This window comes from Camelus ferus, chromosome 2 (assembly GCF_009834535.1).
Source record: "Camelus ferus isolate YT-003-E chromosome 2, BCGSAC_Cfer_1.0, whole genome shotgun sequence".
Taxonomy (NCBI): domain Eukaryota; kingdom Metazoa; phylum Chordata; class Mammalia; order Artiodactyla; family Camelidae; genus Camelus; species Camelus ferus.
The window spans coordinates 4,468,345-4,492,838 of record NC_045697.1 but is presented as its reverse complement, the minus strand read 5'-3'; the positions used below and the strand labels follow the sequence as shown (position 1 = coordinate 4,492,838).

Sequence of the window (24,494 nt, the reverse complement as noted above, 5' to 3'; positions counted from 1 at the left end):
CCGCCAGGCCCAGGCACGGCAGCCGGCTTGTTCCAGGGCTGCTGCGGCGCCCCGTCCTCCCCTCCATTAGGCTACAGGCTTGGCCTCGGGGGCACAGGGTCAAGTTTGGTTAGGCCTCAGGTGTCCTATCAGAATGGATGCCAGAGCCACTGACCAGGAGGGGCCGGCCAGAAGCTCCTCAGGAGTCACCTGCTTCCTGGTGACAGGAGAGCCAAGGTCCATGGTCCACTTGGGAGAGGGGACCACAGAACAGATGCTTGAGCCTAAGGAAGGGTCTATTCTCCGGTAGCGCTTGGATGTTTCCCAGCCCCCCCTCGAAGGATGGCTGCCACCTAAAGTGCATTGAGATGTCACCTCACTGCTACTAGATACTGTCTCTAAGACCAGGGTACATGAATTAGAGTAGGGGAGGGGGAAGGGAGGGGCAAGGCCTGTGAATCTGCATTTAACAGGAACTCCAAAGGAAAGCTGCTGATTTAAGACGAAGGGAGAAAGACAAACTATAACTGATTGATCCTTGACTACACGGCAGGCGTGGAGCCAGAAGCTTCATTTCATCTCACGGATGTGATGTTCATTCTAAGAACCAGGAAACAGACGTTCCCAGAGTTCAAGGACACACATCTAGGAGCCGAGTCCGACTGCCACACTGCTCCAGGCTACAGCTTCCCAGCCTCACTCAAGAAACCAGCCCCACCCTCAAGGCACGTGAACCAACTGTATTAGGTTCAGCCGTTGTTCGTGTGCTCAAGGTCTCCTAGGACACAACTCTGTGCTGCCAGGCCGCACGCTCCAATGGCTGACCCGACACCTCCTGCCATGTGTCCAGTTAGGTCCTGATCAGACCTTCCACAGGGCAAGCCCCTCTCCCCGGACAGGGCCTGAGGAACGACTCAGGGTCCTTCTCCTGCAACCCCCACTGGGGCTGAACTAGCAGTGTCTCCCAGCAGGGACAGTCAACACCAGTCTTGTCCCCAGAAGCCCCCTGAAACAGGTCAGCAGCCCTTGGGGCTGTGGTGGCCCCCCTGGAAGATGAGGGCTGACATCCCTGCTCTGCCCTCGGCACATCTGCAGCAGCTGGGCTGTGGGTGTGGAATTGCAGGATCCCCTCTGGGGGAGCCGCCGAGTCCAGGGAGGCTTGTCATAGCCAGACAGCAGGGACGGCTGTCAGACTTCCGGAAGTGCTGGATCCTTCAGTGCATTCACCATGACATTCTGTCAAGCAAAGACTCTGGCAAAGTGGCAAAGTGGCAAAGTGCACAGATGCATAAGAGACAGTGAGATAGAGGCATTTAAGGGGAGAAAGAAAGTAGTGAATCCTTGTGGTCAGTGGGAGACAGGGAAGGGAAGATGCCCAGGCCTGAGAGGCAGCCCTGGGGGACGAAAACCCTGCCCCACGGATGACAGATGATAAAGTAGATGTGGTGTGTGTATATACACACACAAACACACACACACACACACATATATACACACGTATATATACACAATGGAATATTACTCAGTCATAAAGAAGAACAAGATACTGCCATTTGCAGCAACATGGATGGACCTAGGGATGATCATACTAAGTGAAGTTAAGCCAGACAGAGAAAGACAAATACCATATGATGTCACTTATATGTGGAATCTAAAACGAAAAGATACAAATTTTATTGACAAACCAGAAATAGACTCATGGACGTGGAAAACAAACTATGGTTACCAAAAGGGAAGGAGAGGAGAGGGATAAATTAGGAGTTTGGGATTAACAGATACACATTACTATATATAAAACAGATAAACAACAAGGACCTACTGTATAGCACAGGGAACTATGTTCAATTTCTTATAATGAGCTGTAATGAAAAAGAAACTGAAAAAATATATATGTATGTATATGTGTATGTGTGTGTGTGTGTGTGTGTGTGTGTGTGTATAACTGAATTGTTTTGCTATACACCTGAAACTAACATTGTAAAGAGACTACACTTCAATTAAAAAATAAGAATTAAAAGGAACACCTGCCCGATGAACCCAGCCACCCCACCCAGCCCCAGGCAAGCCAGGATTAAGTAGAAACACAGGGGAGCAGTTGTACACTGAATCTTGAGAAACAGAAAGACGCTGAAGGGTCACAGTAAGTAGGAAAGACCCTGAGCCAGGCCAGGAAATTTCCCACAGCGGTTCCCAGGATCCACCCTCTAGTGGCGTCAAACTATTATAATTACAGTGACTGAGCATCGTCAGCCTTCTGGGCTGACCCAGGATCAGGCAAATGCATGTTCCCAGTTGCTTATTCAGTCAACGACCATTTAAGGCCACCTAGTCTGTGCCAGGCAGTGACCAGGACACAGGAGTAGGACACAGCCCCTTCCCTCCCTGCCCGCTGTACACTCAAGCCTAGGAGCTCCTAAGTCCATTCCAGGCCTTTGTAAAGTCCTCTTCCCATAAACACATTCAGAAATCAGGAAGAGGGGAAACAATTTTTCTTATTCCAGGCGTTCTGGTAAAGGTTTGAAAAATACAGTCACAGCTCAAAAGTGGGTTTCCCCAAAACCCCCCTTAGACGCTTTATGAGGTATGTGACACCACAGCACGTCCAGCTCATGCCACAGACCAAACACTTTCGGATGCTGCTTTTTAAATCTATGTCCTGTGATGAAAAATGGCATCACGTACGTTCCTGGCAACTCTGTGAAATGATGTAACTCTTCTACAAAGTGAAGGGGCGGGGGGAGCGAATGTTCTTGATCAAAGCCTCCACACCCTCTAACCCACATTTTGATCTCTGGGAATCCACCCATGGGAGTGATCCAGACTACGGACACAGCTTTCTGGCCAAAAGGAGTTCACTGGGGTGACACTTACAGAAGCAGGAAGTCCAACAACAGGGGATGAGTGGTCACTGAATGAAATGTCCGGCGCCCAGGGACTCCAGCAGGACCGGCCCATGGAGAGCTGTGCGTGGCGGCAGAGAGGTGTTTACTGCACCATTATGCACAGCTGTGTGGAGCTGGGGCCAAACACACCCAGCAGACACAGGATGGTGCACAAATTTATGGCCCATCCACTCGATGGATTATGTAGCCACAGAAATTTATATTTATGGTGACAGCATCATAACATAGATAAATGCTGTATAGTATAATGTTAAGTGAAAAAAACCAGGGTGCAAAAGTGCAGTCCATAATTACAGTTACATTATTAAAAACAAATGGAAGCAGAGCAAGGACTCGGGGCGGAGGAGGGGGAAGGAGTCCATTAAAATGCCAACAGTGATTGACTGATTGCCCTGGAAGGTACTGCTGCCATGGACCACTTATTTCCCAGATAGTCTTACAATGTGGTTATCTTACTTCCTAATAGAAAAATGCATTTAAAAATAACCAAGTTCCGCCAAACCACTTCCCATTTCTGAGTCTCTAATGTCAGCGTGTAGAGACCTGTGCCTCGTTCAACTTGACTCCGTACAAGTTTGGACCCTGGAGCCCCAGACTTGAGTTAGGATGTCAGCCTTGTCAATTTACTTTATCTCTTTGACTCATTTCCGTATTTTATATCTATATGCTTCCTGTAACTGCAAAATGGAAAAAGCAACGCTGACCTCAACAGGGTTGCTACGAGGATTAAATGAGATGGTATAAAACAGCTATTTAACCGAGTGTCCAAATTTGGTCCACAGATCGATTTTATTTGGCTCACTCATTTAGAGTGTACTATAAACATTTTCACCAACATTGAAAATCCTTGGATTTTACATAAAGGTGTTACGGGTTAAACCGAGTCTCCCCCAAAAAGATCTGTTGGAGTCCTAGCCCCCCAATGCTTTAGAATGTGGCATCATTTGCAAATATGGTCACTGTGACAGTTGTTAATAGGAGGGCATACTGGAGTATGTTGGACCCCTAATCCAACGTGACCGGTGAAGAAGATGGCCGTGTAGTGACAGAGACACATAGGGAAAATGGCATGTGACAAGGAAAGCAGAGACTGTAGTTACACAGCTTAAAGACAAGGCCAAAGATTGCCAGTAAGTCACCAGAAGCTAAGATGAGGTAGGAAAGGATTCTTCTACAGGTTTCAGACGGAGCATGATGCTGCCAACACCTTAATTTTAGACTTCTAGACTCCAAAACCGTGAGATGACACATTTCAGCTGTTCCAAGCCACCCATTCTGTGGTGCTTGGTTTCAGAAGCCGCAGGAAACTAACACGTGGGGCTCTCCACTTCTCTCGAAGTACTGGAATATCCGACAGCACCCAGCTCACTTTCTAGTCGCAACTGATATTCTGGGCTCAGTTTTCCACAGTCCCCACCTCTCCCTACTGTGACCCTAACACCAAAGCCGTATGTCTGTGATCATTTGGTATCACATCTGCATTGCTGTTTTCTTTACAGAAGAAAAATATTTCTCTACAACCATCTCTCTATAGTTATAGGGCCGTCTGATTCACTAAAAAGGAGAACAGGCCCACATCTTCGTGGAAGTGAAAAATGTTTATGGGTTTAAATGCACACCAAGTCCTTTTTTCTACCTGCCCCAATTCGCTCTTTTACATCCCAGCTTGGGCCCTGTGGGCATCTGAGTTTTCCAAGCCCAGCTCTGCTCTCCTCACTGGACATTTGGAAATTATCTCTAAAAAAATGGGCAAACCCCCATTTTCCAAAAAGAATGCACTCTGCATCATTCCAAAAGAACCAAAGGCTCCTGATTTTTCAAAACAGGATAAAAGATGTTATAAACCAAGACCAAGTGTCCTTTAAATCCTTCTAAAGGTCTAAGTATTTATGGTTTTAATTTTGGGCAAGCAGCGCCTGTGTCCTAAAAACAGAAATCATCTGTAAGTTTTCCATGAATAAATTACAAGAACCAAGTCCACGGCCTGGTTATTTATGTTGCTTTGAGAGACGGCAATAACAGATTTTTCACCATCAAACACGCGGAGATGCAAGTATCTCTGCCTTCAGGGCCCCTCCACGGTGGGGGTGTCCCCTCCCCCTCCCCCTGGACCACTGGCCCTGCAGACCCTGGCACGGAGACAGAGCAGCGCAGCCGCAGCACCGCAGGCTCACCTTGGGTGGCTTCAGGCCCTTCCCACGTTGTCGTTTGGAGCGCAAGAGCCGTTCTCTCTCCTAGAAGGAAACACAACTGTTCGCTTTTCCAGCTCGCCTCCCATCACACCCACCAACCCAGTGCGCTCTCAGAGGGTGTGACTTACAGCCCTGCCGTGCCTGCCTGCACTGGGCGTGGGCTAAGTCCAGGTTCTGAGCATCCAAGGGACGGCTGCTTCTCAGAACTAATCGCTGCAGAGCCACACCGTTAACTGGGCTTAGACCATCCCAGAGAAAAATGCCAAGATCTGCCAGTCTTGTAAAACTCCAGCCCGTCTGCCTTTGGGGCCGGAAGCTTTAAGGCTTTAAGCAGTGTTGACCAGGTATCTGCTCTGTCACTGATCACAGCAGAAAATGAAAAAGGCTGCAGATTTGATCTCAGACAGAACTGGGGCCAAATCCTCTTGGGGCCTCCTCCTGGCCAGGTGACACATCTTTTTTCTCTGATTCTCAGATTCTTCCCTTGCTATATGGGCTAGAACTTGTCTTGCAGATGGCTGGTGGCTCCTGTCAGAAGAAATGGCACCTAGAGAGCAGTAGCTGGAGTGGCAGCATGCTGCCCCAGATAAAACCAGCCAATTCTCTCCTTTCTAATCAAATGCTTCTGTTCTCTTCGGCTGCCAGGAAACCCAAAGACAAACCTGCTCCTTGGCTGCAGCCCATGTGGTCCACCCCAGTGTCCCTCCTGATCTTGACTGATGCTGCCATGTTTATTTTTTCCAGACTTATCTGTTTATTTTTCCTCTTTCAACTTTATCATCATTTTTGAGTGTGGTTTTTTTTATCTTAAGCTGCATAAAGTCTTTAGTGTCATGAAGCAAACATGAATGGAAGGATTGATGGATAGATGGATGGATGGAATGAAGGCAGGATGGAAGGAAGAAGGGATAGAGGGATGGAGGGAAGGAGGGAGGATGGGAAGATGGATGAAAGGATGGGAGGGAGGAGAGATGGATGGGTGGAAAGATGGAAGGAAGGAGTAAAGAGATAGAGCTAGTCAAGCAAAGTGAATTCGACAATTATGGTCAAAGCCTTTTTGAGAATTTTGATCCCTGCCATTCCTACTTTTTAAAGATCCACGGATAGAACCATCACATAACCCCTTGGGCAAGAACACACTCTGCTTCTAAGACGCAGCTAAAGCTCACTACAGATGCTCCCTTACAGGTGCCTAAGCTCATTCCACAGAGAGCTGCAGAATTCTCTGGATGTAACCCTCCACCTACTTAAAATATACTCATACCTCCCTTAATCTTCACACACACAAACACACACACACACACAGTCTCAGCAAGTCCTTCAAAATCTGGTCTGATTATAAGGTTCAGGTATTCGAGTTCACAGTCTGTAACAACTAAGCTAAAAAAAATTAGACTTTTGGGGGAAAGATCGTGCTCACTCTGTACAGGTCAGAAGACTTTCTTAAAACTGCTGCTTCTATTTTTTTAAACACACATCTACTTTAATGCATCAGTATCATTCCCCTAGAGGGGGTGCACCGTTCCTGGACGTACTGCAATACCAGGTTGATGCGTGGAGTGGGTGGAGCCAGCGCCTACTCCAACTCTCTGCTCCAAACATCTGTTTAATATACTGTCCTCGGATAGAGGACATATCAGACATTAAATGGGTAAGAACAGTACTACACTTGCTCTTAGCCAAAAGGCCGAGAAGCGATGATGCTGCTTCTTAATGGCAGCAAACTAGGGATAGGATTTGAGAAAAAGAGTAGCCATGGAAACTGCTCCCAGGTACCAGTGATGTCACAGCAGTAAACGATGTGGAAGCCGCTTTCTGGCAGAATAAAGCAGCGCGGTGCCCATCACCAGGAGGAGCTCCATGAGACCCGCCCCCTTCTGCAGCATCGCCCTGCAGCCCGGTGTCGCGTGGCGCCCCCTGGAGGGCCGTCACCCGCACAGACGCACCAGTGAGAGGTCAGTCAATGACGTGCTGCTGCTCCAGCACTTGCAGCCGCAGGAACTCGATCTCCTGCTCGTCCCTCGTCAGGCTGAGGTCGTTCAAGGAAGTGTGCCGCTTCAGGGACGCCTGGGCTGACAGCTTCTCCTTCTGCAGCCAAGGGAGAGGGCACTGCAGGGCTGCTCACCCGCAACGCTTGTCCAGGACCCATCATGCACATCCGGGCACGAGCATGGGCTTGGGGATACGAGTTGGAAGGATGGAGGTAGGGATGGCGGCCACCTGTCCCCACACTGGAGGAGCAGATAGCTGTAGACCAGACAGGCCCGAGGTACGGTTGACTGTACGCACTGCTGATGGGAAGGGCTGGGCAGGCATTCTAGGGGAGAGGTGGAGGTCTGCACCAAGCCTGGACAGCTTGGACGCTCGGGGAGGAGAGCGCAGCACACAGGGCAATGACACACACTAACACCTGGACCTGTCAGGAGACAGGGAGGAGGGCGTCCTGTCTCCCAGAGCCTCAGTCTTCTCAGCTGTCAAATGCGCATGACTGACACCGCCTTGGACAATGAACCTCAGAGCATTCCTTAAACCATCAACTACAAGACACCATCCTGGCCACAAAGACCAATTATTCTTTTTGGAGCAAATAAAAAGCCCTTATGCAAAGCACTTAGAGCAAGGTCCTAATGGCTTTCACATCCCGAGCCTCCCCAGTGAGATGGGTTTTCTGGGAGAACTTTCTATGACATCACTCCCTCCTTTCCATAACCCCATAGAACTGATATTTTCATTCCCATTTCACGGATGAGAAAGCTGAGGCTTGGAGAGAATGAAGGCTGAGCCTCAGGACCCTGGGGTGTAGATGGCAGAGCAGGGGCGCAGACCCATTGTCCGATGACCTGGCGCTCTCCATCAAGCATGGATGCCCACGGTGCTGTGAACTCTGAAGAACGGAGGGCACGAGGGACGGGGGAACACCGAGACTGCTTACCAGGCTGCCCAGGGAGGCAGGTGGGAGGTGGCCCCAGAGAACGAGGAGGGCGAAGGTCAGGGATGGAGAACCCCAGGCAGAGGCAAGGATTCCGGGGCCAGGGACTTACCATCTCCACGTTCTCCCTCGTAAGGTTTTTGATCTTCTCCTCCATCCTCTGGATGCTGTGCAGCAGGTCCTCATTCTTCTTGTTCATTCGCTTGTTCTTCTCCACCAGGGGCTTCAGCTGGACCTCCGTCTCTCGGGAGCGTTTCAGCTGTGCTCAGACAGACAGAGGGCGGGGCAGCTTTAAGACTCGATGGGTGGCTGATGTCAACCGCGGAGGCCAGTGGAGATCCTGCCTGGCCTCTTTCGAGACTGGAGCTGCCACCGCTGGGACCACATTTCCTGGGTGGTGCACAAACCCAAAAGAGCCACGGATGCCTGGCTTCCAAATGCAGGCTCCCTGCTGAGCCTCAGAACTAAATGCAGAGTGATATTCTTTGCAAGGGTTATTTTAACGGATGAAAATTAGAAACGACTTGAAGATTCATCAGTATCAAGACAACCACAAGAACTGCTGCACACATCGAGCACCCGCCAGGAGTCCAAAACGATGTTACTTAAGCCCTTTCAGGCATCTTCGCTCGTCTAACTCTCACCACGACCCAAGGAGGGGGCCCATCCGCATCCCTTTTCACTTCGTAGACAAAGAACCTGACCACTAGGAGGTGAGGTGACGTGTGCAAGGTCAAGCAGAAAGTGCCAGAACCAAGAGTCAAACACAAGGGACCGACGGCAGAGCCCAGCTTTTGGTCACCAGGCTGTGCAAGTTAAGATCCAACACTGACTGGCAGCCATGAAAATGTAAAACGTACCTGGACTTGAACATTCTAGCTCTAGAAACACACCCCACAGACATAAAGGTTCAGGTGAGTAAAGACAGAAATGCGTCTTCTGTGTGGCCTTGTTTCTAACAGAAAAGAAACCTGAAACTGGCCTAACTATTCAGCAGCAGAGGAACAGGTAAATAAACCAGGGTTTGTCCACACAGCAGAGCGCAACGCAGCTGTTCAAAAGACCAAGGGGCGTCTTCAGGCACTGGTGGGGAGCGCCGCCGCTGATCACCCACGCGGGAAAAGCAGGTTGCAGAACAGCCATACGTAGGGAAAACAGCCCGCTTGTAACCGCGAAACGACAAAAAAGATCCCTCAGTGGGTGTCGAAATGTTTGCAGAAGCATTAAAACCACGTTAAGAACCACCTCAAACTGCTAACAGTAGTTACCTCGTGATTTTAAGATCCAAGTGCTGGCAAACTTTTCCGTTCTCACTTTAAACACTTCACAAGGTCTGAATTGTTTCCAGCAAACCGTATTTTTTTCTAATCCACTTAGTAAACTATTTTGCCTCCCATAAGGGATTTTTTTTAAGCTCATGAAAATTTAAGTGAAAAGTGGAGACATAATATTAGATGTTCAGTCTGATGAAGGCTATATAAAAATATGTCTTTGAAAATACTGGAAGGAAATGAATTTATTCTGATGCTGCTAAAATTGTGAAGCGGTGACATTCTTAACACTTCATCTCCCATGTTTTCAAATATATAGATACTTACTTTCATAATAAAATTTAGAATAAAGAGAAATATTATGAGGTATTTGTCGAGCAGTTTATGTACTGACTACCACTACATAAAAATTAGTCTAGCTGTTTACCCAGCAAATTTAAACATATTCAATAAATTGCTATTTTTGCTTTATTTATTTTTTTAACTGGAAGTGCAAGTTATTTTTAAAATTAGAAGTTTTTTTGCAAAGGAAAGTAAAAAGATAAGAAAAAATTAAGATTATCTATAATCACACCACCTAAAAAAACTTCCAGTATCCAGGATGATTACAACGTATTTTTGTTCTGTAAACAGTTTTTATCATTTAATTTATGGTGCACAAATGTCTATGGCAATTAAATATGACCTATAACATGATTCTTAACGACTGCATGCAGCTCACTGCATAAATGTCCCACAATGACTGTGACCAATACTGAGTATTGAACAACTGGGGCTCCGCTGCGTTCTGGTCTGGTTTCGGTTGCTACTAATCATCACTGCAATGAACAAGGCTCTTCAAACCCCTCACTGAGCTTCCCTGATTGCTTGCTCGGGATAAATCCCTGCAGAAACAACAGGCTTCTTCAACGAGCGTGTGTTCGGTTTTTAATCAGAGAGAAATTAGAAGGAAAGGCGAGGAAAGGCCTCTGCGTGAACTCCCTGTTTAAGGTGTGGCTTGTGGCCCCGGGGCCACCTCCCTGCACCCCACAGGCACCATCTGTCTCTGGGGGCTGGTTACCAGTTCGTTCCTCTCGTCTGCCAACAGGGTATTTCTGTCTTCCAGCTTCCGTATCACCGAATTCAGCTCAGCAATTTTCAGCTGAAATCGGCGCACATCTCGCTCGTCCATATGTTGATCCTAAAAAAGAATCAAAATGTAAGTGCACTTTGAAGCTTAACTGAGTCAAAGCGCTCCACGGACCCTTCTCAGAAAACTCTCAGGACAAAGGTGGGCTCCTTGTTAGAGGGACCGGACGCCGCGCTGGGGCTCCCCCGTGTCAAGCAGCAGGTGGAAAGGCTTCATCTCAAAGGCGATGAGGTCTCAAACCCTCCAGTGGCTCCCTAACATCTGCATGTCTCTGGGGACCTTCCTGGAGACAGACACTTAACCATCTAGTGAATGAATGAATGAATGAATGCAGCTTGGGCCTCCTCTGCTAAGTACCAAGCGTGGCCCAGATGCCCCGCTGCTGGCCTGGCTCCCCCTCACGGGCGGGGCCTTTAGGTCACGCCCTGTCCGGACTGGGCCCCTGGCTGTGCTCCTCCTCGATACTCCGCACTCCTGTCTTCATGTCGTTGTTTTCAGCTGAGCCCTAAGACCACAGGAGGCGAAAGTAGCCCGACCCTCACCTCTGTACTCCCATGCCTAGCACTGGGCCTGGCACATAGTGAATGTAAGCACATGTGGGGAGGAAGGGGTCAGGGAGGGAAGGAAGGATGGACAGGCGGATGGGAGGGAGGGAAGGAGGGAGAACAGAGAGTGGGCAGCTGACTGGAAGAATGACCAGTAGAAGGAAGGACGGGTGGGTGGTAGGCTCTGAGGCCCCAGCGCCTGCACGAGCCCCTCACCTGGACGCCCATGAGCTCGGCCATGTCCCCGATGCCAGGCGGGAGCTCTCTCTTTGGACTACTGTGGTACCGCTCAGCCTCTCTGACCTGAACCAACTGCTCATCCAAAGCCTCTTTCTGAAGAAGCAGCTTCTGGGTCTGCCCAGTCTGCACGCCAAGTTCCTTCTCCAAGGCCAGAATCACACGATCTTTCCCCTTGATCTCATCCATCTGCAAAGGGAAAGAATCAGCAGCCAGTCGTCGGGGCTCGTTGACCAGGGGAAGCTCCCCGTCGCTGGCCTCAGGCCCGGGGAAAGGTTCAGCAGCTCCATGGACCCGGGGCAGCCAAAGTCAGTGCCTCGGGACACAGAGTGGCCACAGTGCACAGCCCAGGCCCTGCTCCCCGTCACCGCTCCTGAACAGAGGAGCACAGAGCTGTGGGTCCAACTACTTCTATGGTCAACCAGATACTTACCATCAAAACTGACCTATGCTTGGGTCTCTTCCACCTTAATGAAATAAAGTCAAATCCTGACCCCCCAGGCCCCTCCAGCCACCACTGCCCCTGCCCCTGCAGCTCTCAGTTTCCTTAGAGTTGGTCATTCTCTTGTCTCTCACGCCTAACTGGCCGCCTCCTCACCCTGCCAGCGAACAGCTCTTGCTAAGGTCTCCAGCGCTCTCCTGGCCCTCAAACCCACTGGACACCTTTCTGTCCTCTCTCCTCCTCACCAGCATCTGACCCTGTTGCCCACTCCCTCTTGCCCTCCAGGGGACTTCTCAGTTTCCATCTTCTTTACAGACTTGCCTCGCCCTGGTCGCCATTCAAATTCGTAGTTTCCAAGGCTTGGCCCTCTTCCCAGTCTGTGTCCTTGCCCCAGGCGGCCGCGTCCTCACCCATGACACTAACTCCACCATGTGCAGCTGACACTCCAGCCTCCTCCCCTGGCCCTGACATCTCTCAGGCACCCACAGAGAACCCACTGGTTGCCTGACATCTCTGCTGGGGCCTCCAAGGCCCCTGGTCCTCTCACGAGCCTCAGCGTGAGCCCCAGTGCACCCCAGCCCAGACTCACCCCACAGTCCCTAGAGGAAACCAAACAAAAGAAGCTTATGGAAGAGGAAGCTTTAGTAGCTGGCTGTCCACTTCAATTGTTTCTGGATGCAAAGCCAATAGCTGGGAAACTGTCAGAGGAAGGGTGCTGTACTGGGGTGCCCTGCACCCCCAAATCCATGTCCTTCCTACAACCTGAGACTCTGATCTCATTTGGAACTTGGGTCTTGGCAGATATAATTAGTTAAGATGAGGTTACACTGGAATAGGTTGGGCCTAACGACTGGCGTCCTTATAAGGGGAGAAGGGACACAGATACCCGGGGAGAAAGTTGCAGGAAAATGAGAGGAGAGAGGATGGCTTACGTCCCAGGTCTCAGGCAAGCCTCTGGGATGTGCCCTGCCAAGTGAGGGTCCTTGGCTTCCCTGTGGGAACGAATTCAAGAGTGAGCCAGAGTAGAGTGAAGGCAGACTTATTCAGGGAGGTGCACACTCAGCAGACACAGAGCGGGCCATCTTAGAAGGCCAGAGAGGCGAGAGGTGAGAGGCCCTGGGATTTGGGGTTGTTCATTTTTATGCACTTGGTGGCTTCATATGCTAACAAGTGGGAGAATTATTCCAGCTATTTTGGGGAAAGGAAGATGTCCCAGAATTGGGCAACTGCCCACTCTTCACTTTTTATGGCCAGCCTCAGAACCGTCATGGTGGCTGTGGGAGGGCCATTTAGCAGCTAATGTATTACAGTGAGCCTGCAGTGAAGCTCAAGGTCTCCTGGAAGTCAAGTATTCTGCCATCTTCGACTTAGTTGGCTCTAACCAGTTAACCTAACCTCAATGTTTTAACACAGTCAGAAGAAGAGGAGGAACACAGGAGAGGCCACAGAAGGAGGAGGCAGAGATGGGAGGGATGTGGCCACAAGCCCAGGAAAGCTTGGAGCCCCCAGAAGCTGGAAGACAAGGAAGGATCCTCCCTGAGAGTATTCAGTGGGGCATGGCCCTACCAACATCTTGATTTTGAACCTCCAGTGTCCGGAACTATGAGAGAATAAATTTCTGTTGTTTTAAGCCACTGAGTGTATGGTCATTTGTCGAGGCAGCCCCAGGAAACTGATACACACAATCAATGTTAGTTGGCACCATTAATCAACTTTAGCTGCTGGCTAACAGAAGGCTGTCTTATTTAAACAGCAGACCATGAAACACTGATAAAATATAACAGATTATGGAAGGAGGAAAAGGGTACCCCCAAACTCCAGACTGAGGTTTTCAACAAAGTCCCACCGTTCTGACAAGCTCTTTGAGTTGCCTTTCTTTGGAAGAAAAAAGGATGCTCCCCTTCTCTCTGCACCCCCAACCTCCCCCCATGGTAGTGTCCTGGAGCTCCCGCCAAGGGTGAGCTTCCTTCAGCAGCTGCAGAACGTGTCCACTGCTCCCCCTGGTGGCGGTTCACCACAGCTCCCTGCTTCGGCTAAACCCGCTCTGAATGGGTGGGAGCATCTCCCCACTGTAGGGAAGAATCCTTAATGATCTGGAAAACATTGTTGCCACTGCAGATTTCAATCCAGAAGTAATAAGAACTATGTGAAAGGAGTTCATTAATTTAAACCACTTATACATGCTTTCATTAACTCAACAAATAGACTGAATTGAGCACCATCAACAGGTGCTGTGAAACACTGGTGAGAGAAACAGATCAGTGTCCCTGCCCTCAGAGCTTCCATTCTAGAGGGGAAGTAGCAGAAAACGTAATAAATAAGTCAACACTGGCAGAGATCAGAGCATTAGTGCTACGAGAAAAAAGCAAAGCAAGAGGAATCAGTGGTACCAGTTAGGGGTGCTCCAAGTTAACAGGTAGGGTTCCAGTCTGTCCCCTCAGCATCCCGGCTGCACACTCCGGGCTTTGCACTGGAGCCCCGAAGCACAGCCCCTGCCACCACAGTGCACTAACTCCTCCCACAAAAAGCAGCAGCGTCACAAGCAAGACACGTCTGGAGATCCAAATTCTCAGCCTAGATGAGCATCAAGTCCCCACTTATCCCACTAAATGAGCAGAGGGCTTCCACCTCATCACATGGGAAACGTTCCTGGAAAGCAGTCTCGCTAGTGGAGATGGCGCCCAGGAACGGAAGCACAAAGCAGAATAGGTTCTGGAGCCAACATTCTCTAGGTTGCTACACTTCCTCGGCCAGAGTCCTGAGGTTCCAGGGGTGAGGATACCTGTCAGCTCTTGGAGCTCACAGCAAGCACTCTCACCATTTGTCAACTTTGATCCGACTCCCAGGCTGGGGTCTTAGCCATCTGCCCCCTGCCCTCAGGACCTCAGGACCCTGATGAAGCCTGAACCTCTGACACCGAGCCTCCAGGAGCTTCCCCAAACCCCATCACCTGAGTGTACTGGACATTCCTGGGTTGCCTCCTTGCATATGTCTCCCCTTCTCCCACACTCCCAGTCTCACCATGTGGTTCAGGAGAGGGGTGGGGCTGAAACCACTTTAAATTCCCAGGGCAGGCCCTAATTGGCTCATACCACCCAATGGCTCCACCCCCTAATAGTCATTGTTTCAGGGATGGATACCCAATCAGAGCCAACAGCCTGAAGTGGGTGTTGCTAGGACCCTCCTATTTCTCCTTAGGAGCTAAGAAAGAGCTTCTCTCACTTTCTCTGAGCTGTTTCCTGTGAGGATATTGGGCCCGGCACAGCGGTGGCATCCCACCAGCGTGCTGAGAGCCCAGAGCCCAAGAATGACACAGCAGGGGCAGAGAAGAGCCTGAGAAACCCGGGGCCAGGAGATGTCATTAGTGCCACCGGAGCTGTGTCGGAAGGTAGTCCCGCTACTTCAGTTATGAGAGCCGATAGACTCACGATTCAAGCCGGTTGAAGGCAGAATTTCTATCACTTGTGCCCATAAAATTCTAACAGATGATGCAGAGTTGGGGATGATGGCGATCACTTCTTACATGCTAGTGTGAGCTCAGGACTACGTACATACTAAGAGACACGTTCTCTCTCAGTCTTCAAAAGACCCTCCATGTAGACATTATTTACCCCATTTTATAGGTAAGCCTGAGACCCAGAGAGGTGAATATGCCCACAGCCTAGTCAGCAGCAGAACCACAATTCAGACTCAGGTCAGCCTCTCCAAAGCCCTCGCCATGCTCTCCCTCACAGGCATGGAATCTAATCACTTCTCAGCAGTCACATCGATCAGGACACTTGTCTCAGTGAAAACCTCAGCTTAGCCAGCTGCCAACAAACCCACCAATTCATGAGTAATTTTGTGAGCTCTGCTTCACTGCGAAGTTTGGGGGAATCAAAGAATGAAAACAAGCTGCGACCCCACGATCCAGTCTCCCTGTTCTCCCTGATACCTGTAGTTGGGTGAATGGTGTTCCCCCCAAATTTCACGTCTACTCGGAAAAGCAGAATGTGATCCTATTAGAAATAGGGTCTTCAAAGATGTAACTAAGATGGAAGTTAAGATGAGGTCATTCCACATTGGGGTGGGCCCTAGATGCACCAACTGGTGTCCTTATAGGAAGGGGACAAGACACAGAAACGTGAGGAGGAGCAGGCCACATGGAGGCAGAGGCAGGAGTGATGCAGCGCTAAGCCGAGGGATGCCAAGGACTCCCAGCAACCACCCGAAGCTGGAAGAGGCAAGAAAGGAGCATTCTCTGGAGGCTCCAGAGGGGCACAGCCCTGCTGACACCTTGATTTCAGGCTTCCAGACTCCAGAACAGTGAGAGAACAAATTCCTGTTGTTTTAAGCCATGGAGTTTGTGGCGATCTGTCACGGCAGCCCTAGGAACCCAGCAGAGCGCCACACCGAGAGGTATCAGGAGCTGCTGTGCACTCAGGAGGAGCACTGCAGTTCCCAGCGCCCCTTGCAGCTGGGTGAGGCCGAGCGAGTAACTTCCGGCCAATGAGGTGGAAGTGGAAGGGTTCAGAACCTCCAAAAAGAAAAGCATTTTTTAAAATGAAGACCACACCCTCCTTCATCTGCCCTCCTACTGCCAACTTGGGATGAAGGTGTGATGGCTGGCACCCCATGGAATGAGGGGCCATGAGGACCACATCCCAGAGTCCCCTCTGAAGGGAAAGCTGAGAGGCGTGTGTGGCCTGCTCTACTCTGTGGAGCCCTTTCCAGACTTTGCACATGGAAGAAGAATAACTTCCAGATTTTAAGCCCCTGTGTATGGGGGTGGGGGTAGTCCTCCCAGACCTAATCGTAACTGGTCTAAGGAATGAGTCCAACCACCCCACATTGACCATAACTGCTTCTTCCTCTTGGTTGTTTCTTCAAGAGGCATGTTAAATGTGTGAGCGGAAGCCTGGAAGCCTTCTTGCATTTCTAATCCAATCCAGCTGACAAAGAAATGAAATGCAGGCTACCTTCTGAGCATGCTGCCAAGAGGCCTGTCTGAGCAGGGCCGTTTATCAAATGGGAGGACAACGGGACAAACGGACGCTTATTCTTTTCGCTCTGTTCCCCCACGTGGGCCACACGCACTGAGAACACCTGGCCGGGGACTACTGCTGTTTGGCACTGAAATGGAAACAGACACCAAATCCTTGGTACATTTTAAATTAAGCTCAGTCAATCTCTTGTACAAATATTTGTTTTTCCCTCATTTTATTTACCTTAAATGTATATTTCCTGTAACACAGGAACATGTTCTCCAGGTCTGCCATTACAGACACTATGAGCTGATCTTAGATGCTTTAGTTAACTCAATCCTCGTGACGCTGGAGATACGTGATTACCCCCATTTTGTAGATGAGGCACCTGAGGCTCAGAGACAGTAAGCAACTTGATTGGGGTCACACAGCTAACAAGTGAGGGAACCTGTATTCACACCCAGGAGAGACCTTCTCCAAAGCCTTCTCTTCCTTTCATGGGATAGCAGGGCCTCCACACACACAAGCCAAAAAGGGGCGGGAGACTGCTTCTGAGAAGTCAGCATTGGGATATGCTTAGATCTTCTATAAATTAGAAATATGAAATCAGCATATCTCTTCTGCCATTCTTGGTATTGCACTGTTAAGACGGGAACTGATGCCCTGTCACTGCCTGGCGACCAGTCTGGAGCTGTACAGCTGGACAGGGACTTCAAAAGGACACCTGGTGCTTCTGCCTCCAGTGGTTAAATCTCTTTCGGTGTCTCCCACAGGCAGGAGAGACCTGTCAAAGCCTCCATTCCGCACCCAGGACAGCAGGGATTTGGTTGGAACCCCAGGGCCTAGAACCATGACCGGAGCACAGTGGGTGCCCGAAACTCGGCTTTTACTACTCCAAGCCAGGAGGACGGAGCACGTGCTGGTGGAGAGGACTGGCGCATGCGTAGCAGAGAGACAGGATGCAGGCGTGCGGGAGGGACTGGGCGCATGTGTGCGGGGGGCTGGGTGCGATGCGCGTGTGCGGAAGGACAGGGTCCCTGCCGGGACCGGGCAGGGGTGCCGCGCACATACCAGCCTGCGGATGTCGCGCTCGCACTCGCGCTTGATGCGGTGCACCTCGTCCTGGTGCGCCTGGTAGGCGGCGCGCAGGTCGGCGGCCTTGGTCTTGTCCGCCTGCATGCAGTTGCTGAGCGCCTCCTCCGCCTGCTTGCGCGCCGCCTTGAGCTCCAGGATCTCCTGCTGCAGCCGCAGGCGCTCGCCGTCGAAGGCCCTGCGCGCCTCTTCGCGCGCCTCTGCCAGCAGCGCCGTCTTGACCTTGTCGGCCGCGCCGTCGCGAAGCACGTTCAGCGTGGCCTGCAGCCGCTGCAGCTCGCCCTCCTTGATCTTGGCCGTGCGCGCCGCCTCCTGCTCGTGCTGGCGGATGAGCACCTCGCGCAGCGCCTGCAGCTCCTTGGTCTTCTCCTCGTGCAGCTTGGCCTTGAGCTCCGAGATGTAGGCCGTGTGCCGCCTCTGCTCCTGCTCCCGCTCCAGCTTGGCCTCCTGCAGCCGCTCGCGCAGCTTACCCACCTGCAGCCAGAGCGGGGGAGGGAGTCCGTCAGGCTCAAGGTCAGGGTCAGGGCTGGGGGAGCCGGCCATGTCCGTTGCCGCCTCCCATGCCCCTTCGTGTGTGACAGACCCCTGAGACCCTCCCCGGGTCCCCACACTCCAATTCCCCCTCGCGCCACCTCCATCAGCCCCACCCAGCCTCTTTCCTACTATTCTGTTGAGATCTCTCAGCAGTGGAAAAACATCTGAAGGTGTTGGAGAGGAGAGTCAGACTTCAACATCCCTTCCTACTTGGAGATTTATGAGGAAGGACGATTTATCAGTTGCAAAATATGCCCTGCAGAAATCAGCTCTCTCACCAAAGCAAAACAATTTCTAAACTAAATCACCATTATCACCATCATCATCACCACCACCATCACCATCACCATAGTGGTCACCACCATCATCGTTTCCAGTGCCCATGCCTTGGACTCTGGAGTTAGAGGAGACGGAGCAGGTGGAGGCAGAGAGGACCAGGAGTGGAGGTGCATCGTTGTTGAGTGGCTACCCTGCCTGGGTTGGGGGCTCCGGTTCATCCTTCACCTGAACCTCTCAGCCCCAGGGAGGGAGGTACTGTTTTACTGCAATGCCCCTGACACTCAGAGATGCTCTGGTGACCTGCCTAGGGTGAGGGGCTGCCGAGGGGCTGCCAAGGGGCAGAGCCTGGCTTGCCCCTAGGTGCCTGGCCCTAGAGCTGGTGTCCTGCAGATGCAGGCTGCCAACCCCACTTGAATGGATTCATCTAATCAGCAAACAACTTAAAACATTATTTGTAAAATATGCCAAGAGAGTGTTTCCTCAAACACTCCAAAATGCTTTATTCGATCTTTTCATTAAAAATATCACACAATTACACACTTTCCACAGGCGCCCCTTGCAGTCCATTCATTTTCTAAATGACACCAATCTCCAAAGAACTGAAATAAATCTGTTTCTCACGAACAAGCTGCTTCCGTGGAAAGTGGCAACAGACCACACCATCTACAGCACACCAACCTGGTGAAATTAATTCTAGGTGAGGAGTTTTACAGTGTCACCTGGGCTGACAAATCCTTACTTACAACAGCGGGGAAAGAAGCAAATAAAACTGGCCAAAGACATAAGATCAATGTCTCCTGACGTCAAACACTTACAGAAATAAAACAAGGGCTGGTGGTCAGTCCTTGGGTGATGGGTCGGCCCATCTCACCCGCGTGCTGGAACTGGACTCCTTTCCTGAGGGACGGAGTGCCAGGAAGCCAGAACTTCAAATATTTAACATGGTTTCCCTGGGGAAGAACTAAAAGCTCCTGGCATCCTCTTCTGAGGAGGCAACACTGTCCTGACTTTCTGGGTTAATGCTGACAGTGATTTGAAGTCAGAAGGATGGGATCTTGTCGGATTCTGAATCAGTGCTGACGAGTGCATTTCCCTCGGCAAATTACTTAACCTCGAGGTGGTTAATGTTCCGTGTCGACTGGTCAGGGCCCTGGTGCCAGGTCGTTCGGCCAAACAACAATCTGGATGTTGCTGTGAAGGTATTTTTAAGGATGTTATTAACACTGAAACTAGATCTTGAGTAAAGTAGGTCACCCTCCATAAACGTGGGTGGGCCTCACCCAGTCAGGTGAAGGCCTTAAGAGAAGAGACTGAGGTCCCCACAACGAGGAAGGAATTCTGCCTCTGGACTGAGAGATCAGCTTTCACTAGAATTTCCAGCCTGTGGGCCCTGCAGATTTCAGATTCGTCAACCTCCATCACCATGTGACCAACGTGTTGGAAACCATGCCCCCCCATCTCTCTCCTACTGGTTCTGTTTCTCTCTGAAGAACCCTGACAATACAGCCTCCCAGAGCTTCCTGATCCTTTCCTGTGAAGCAGGGCTATCAACAGCTGCCCCTTAAAAGATTACTGGGGGAGGGAAGCTGAAAGTCGGTGAGCAGAAAAAGGGAGGTTTGGTCACAGGTAGTAAAGGAGGGAAGGTTGTGGACAGGGGGCCCAAGGTGTGTTCAGGGCAGCCTGAGAGAGGCTGGGCCTGTCCCTGGGAGGGGCAGAGGGGGCCAGCTGAGATAGGCCAGGCAACCCGGTGTGTAGGGCAGGGATGCTAACAGTGGATCGGCCCGGGGAGAAGACACTGCTGAGTCCCACCAGCTCTGCCCAGAAAAGCCGAGGACTGAGCCCGGGCGCCGTGACCCAAGTGCAGCACAGCGAGGCTGGGGCAGCTCCTGGTGTGCACAGAACCCCAACCCCCTCCTTACTCCATTGAGCTGAGCAGGTCTACAAAGGTCATGTGGCATTTAACTCACCAGATGCCTCCAAGCTGCTCCCCAAGTCCAGAGGTCCAGCAAGAGAGAGGGGCCCTGCCAGCCGTGCCTTAGCACTTGTAGCAAGAGCAAAATGACAGAGAAAGGGAATGCACCTAACTGGGAGGGGACTGGCGTGGGGAACTCATCAGAGCCAGCATCACCAAGTGCCCCAACAGGTATAGCGAAATCAGCCTCCACTGGGCTCTTTCCACGGCTCCTCATCCGATCCATCAGTGCTAGGTCTTTGTTTCCAGGCCTTAACCACTTGTCTCTGCTCTCTGTGACCACCCTGGTCCAAGCTGGCAGCAGCAGCCCTCTGCCAGACTACGGCAGTCACCTCCTCACTGATAATCGCCATGCTCACCTCCACCCTACTTGCCCCTTAGTCCTCCTTGGCAGCCAGCACAGGCCTCAGAAAGCACACACTAGATGGTTTCCCTCCACTGCCCTTCCAATCCACGGGGTGCAGGTTAACTATTCTGAAGCCACTGTATAAGTGGAGTGTTGAATAACTAACTATGTGGATAGTGGATGGTGGGGTCAGGCTCTCACTGGAGGGAGGACACAGATCAGCAAGGGGAGGAGGCCAGAGGATCCAGGCGGTACTGGATTAGCACTGGGGACATTAGTAAGAATACATGTTTAACTGAATATAGACACAGATGTGACATTTAGAAATATTTTAGATATGTGTATATACACAGCTTATATACACATCCTTGCTCTGTCAGCTCAGCCTAGAAGCAAAGCCATTCCAGCAGTGTTGAGCACACCCAGTGCCCAGGTATTGGCTTCTAAACACCATTCTCCAATAAAAGGAAAGAATTCCTTACAGAAATGATTGGCTCTAGGACTGGGGCAGGCGATATACAAGATGAGCCTGGAGCATCTTACAGTGCCAGAAAGCAAGGATGTGCGCAAGAATAAATTAATAATAAATGCCACAATGATGGAACATGTCAAAAGGACCCAGGAGCCAACTGAAAGAGATCTCAGCAGCCAAAGCTAGAACCATTGGAGCAACAAAATAAAGTAGTTTTGGGTTATAATCCGGAGTATAAAACAAGTATTCATATTGATGTAAATAAAAAAATACAAAAGAAAGCAACGAAAAAGGAAACCCTCAAGAGCTTTGTGGCATTCAGCACACAAGCCTGTCCTCCCCAGCCCGCAGGACTGACCCCGGCTGACGGCTCTCCGGTCCTCCTCTCTGACCGCTCGGCTGGGGCCACGCCGCTACCTGCTGCACCTCAGACACACATACGCCTTCCCACCGCCAGGCCTGTTCCCGAGCTAATCCCTCTGCCCGGAACGCTCGCAGCCAGGTCTCTCTGCAGGGTCTGCCCTCCCCACTCCATTCAGCACCTCTTTGCTGCCGGCCACCCCCCAAAAGAGCCACCCCTACTCCAGCCCCACTGCTCTCCACTTGCTTCTCCTGCTTTACTTTCTTGGCACTTTTCACTACAGAATAGATATTACACGTTAATGTCCCGGCATTTGAACGCTCCCTACTCCCCCTCTTGGCGACAAGCTCCGGGAGGAGGACTGGATCTCCAGAGCAGCACAGTTTCTGGGGCAGAGTAGTGGCACACAGGAGGTGCTCAATAATTAGCTGTGGACTGAGTGAAGCAAAGAATGAGAGGAGGAAGGGGCTGGCAGGTTTGTAAATAAGGAATGACAGCATCCACCACCTCAGCCATGAGCACCTGCCTTCCCCAGGGGGGCCCGGCTCCTATACGAGCTGCTCCCTCTGCCTGGTCCCTGGGCCTTCACCCTCCCTCTGTTCCCCGGGAGGGCCCAGAAGCCTTCCTCGACTGGGTCAGGGCCTCCACTGGGCTCCTGAAGCCCCACGTGATTTTCTCCATTAACCACACAGATTACACCCAAATTCCAACCCTCCTGGCCCACCCACCAGCAGCCCGTGGAGGGCAGGATGGGACCCAACTCATTTCTGTAGCCATGCTAGTCCCTGGCCCAGTGTAGCTGCAGAGCAGCGTGGGCTGGTCACTGCAAGAACAGATGAATCCCCAGCTGGTGGGTGATGGGCAGTAGCTGGAACGCTCAGCTTAGCTTGGGCCCCTGTGCTGACCACTGCCCTCTCTGCCCCGAAACACGCCAGACTGTGGGCCTCAACAAGTCAGGGACTCTGCCCCAGTGGCCTTGGCACCCTGATTGGCACTGAGGATGCTGTACCCTTGGGATGGTGTGAACCCTGCTCCCTTTCTCGCTAGCTAGGGAAATCCTTCAGAGCCGGTTCCAATACCCTTCTGCAAAGCCTTCTCAGGCCCCTCTCGCATTGCATGGCTTCCTAAAATCTCTGGTGTAACATTCCAAGTACTGTCATCTGGCTAGCTCCCTGAGCATCTGAGTCCCCAGCCTGCCTTAGTCACCTCCAAACACCCAGCCCAGGCCTGGAGCACAGGTGCAGGGGGTTCAGTGTATGTATGGATCAACCAACAGGTACCTTCCCCACATCCCCTCATTCTACAGTGTTCAACAAGGTTCCTCTGCTAAAGTAACAACACTGCAAATGCAGCATCGACCACAGATAATATGAGAGCATAATGCAACTGGAAAGTTTATGTTTCTCATACCAGCCAATAAGCACACTGCTGAATTCTCCAAGAACAGAAACTATTCCAGTGGTGACCTGGAGGAGCCTACCAGAAGGACCATGGGGTGGCTGGATTGAGAAAACGGGCAGCGAGGGCACGTGGAGGCAGGAGGCGCTTGGGGACACGGAAGCATAGGCTGGGGTTCCCTCAGGCCTGGCTTCCAACCCCCCGTCAACACCTACAACTGTGCTGACCTGCTGTTATGGGCTGAATTGTGTCCCCCCTGCCCCAGATTCCTATGTGGAAGTCCCAAACCCCAGAACCTCAGAGTGTGACTGTTTGGAGAGAGAGTCTTAAAAAAGGTCATTAAGCTAAATGAGATCATGAGGGTGGGCCCTGATCCAATAAAACTGGTGCCTTTTTAACACGAGATGAGGACCACACCCACACAGAGAAGACCATGTGAGCACACAGGGAGAAGACGGCCGTCTGCAAGCCCAGCAGAGAGGCCTCAGCAGGAACCAGGCCTGCCGACACCTTGATTTCGGACTTCCAGCCTCCGGGACTGGGAGGAAATAAATCTCAGTTGTTGAAGCCCACAGGCTATGGTACTTTGTTACGGTGGCCCCAGCAAGGTGATCCTCCGGGTAAGTTGCCTCTCCTTTCCCACCCTCAGTTTGCTCACCTGTAAAGTGGGAAAAGCCACATCTGACCTCACAGGTCGCTGCAAGGGTCAGGAGGCCCTCTAAGGCACCTGGGGCAGCCCGCGCAGCAGACACATAAATGTCGGCCGACTGCGGAGTGACTGCAGGGGACGGGAGGTACCCAGGCCCTGTATGTGACTGTCTCACTCGTTCCTTAGACAACCTAGGGAGGCAGACACATTAACAGATGGGGAAACTGAGCTATAAGGCCGCTTATCTGGCTTGCCCAAAGACCTCAAGGCAAGTTAGGTAATGGGGGGGGGTGTGGAGATGAATGATGCTGGCTGTGTGGCTTCCCCTCATAACCACAGCTGCTGTCACTACTGCCTGGTGGGCTCCTCCAGGCCCAGCTGTGCAGCTGACAACCCCAGGGGATCCTGGCAGGTGAATCCTTCCTGAGCTGGGCAAGGGGTGTAGCTGTGCTGAAAGACACTGGCTGCACTAGGCCTGGAATTCTGAGTGTCTGGGGATAGGAGCGGGCACATCTGTCCCCAGGCTCCAAGAGTCCAGCCTTCATTGCCCCAGATAGAGGACTCGGCCTCTGCTCTCCGTGTGGTCTCTTGAGCTAGGGTCAGAGCCAAGGCCAAAAGCCCCAGCCCTCTCCCCACTGGGGAGCTGGACCCCACTCAGCACTGCAGCTGCTGCCAGAGTCCTAGCACTCACCAGACACGGGCCGCAATCCCGCGCGCAGTCCCTCCCTCCACCAGGTGCTGTGGGCAGGGCCGGAGGGCACCTGCAGGGCTCGGGGTATAACCTCCTCCTCCCCAGCCAG

General features: G+C 51.5%; 1 protein-coding gene and 1 non-coding gene across 2 annotated transcripts in view; both read right to left on the bottom strand.

Moving 5' to 3' along the window:
- JAKMIP1 (janus kinase and microtubule interacting protein 1) overlaps positions 1-24,494 on the bottom strand; it is a 113,266-nt gene that overhangs the window by 37,882 nt on the left and 50,890 nt on the right. The window contains 7 exon segments of the mRNA XM_032493730.1: positions 5,057-5,116; positions 7,021-7,032; positions 7,034-7,162; positions 8,116-8,262; positions 10,335-10,454; positions 11,165-11,374; positions 17,663-18,157. Coding sequence (XP_032349621.1) covers positions 5,057-5,116; positions 7,021-7,032; positions 7,034-7,162; positions 8,116-8,262; positions 10,335-10,454; positions 11,165-11,374; positions 17,663-18,157 — 1,173 coding nt within the window.
- Positions 6,584-6,773, bottom strand: LOC116659395. The gene has a single exon (XR_004314768.1). It is a non-coding gene; the product is annotated as a U2 spliceosomal RNA (small nuclear RNA).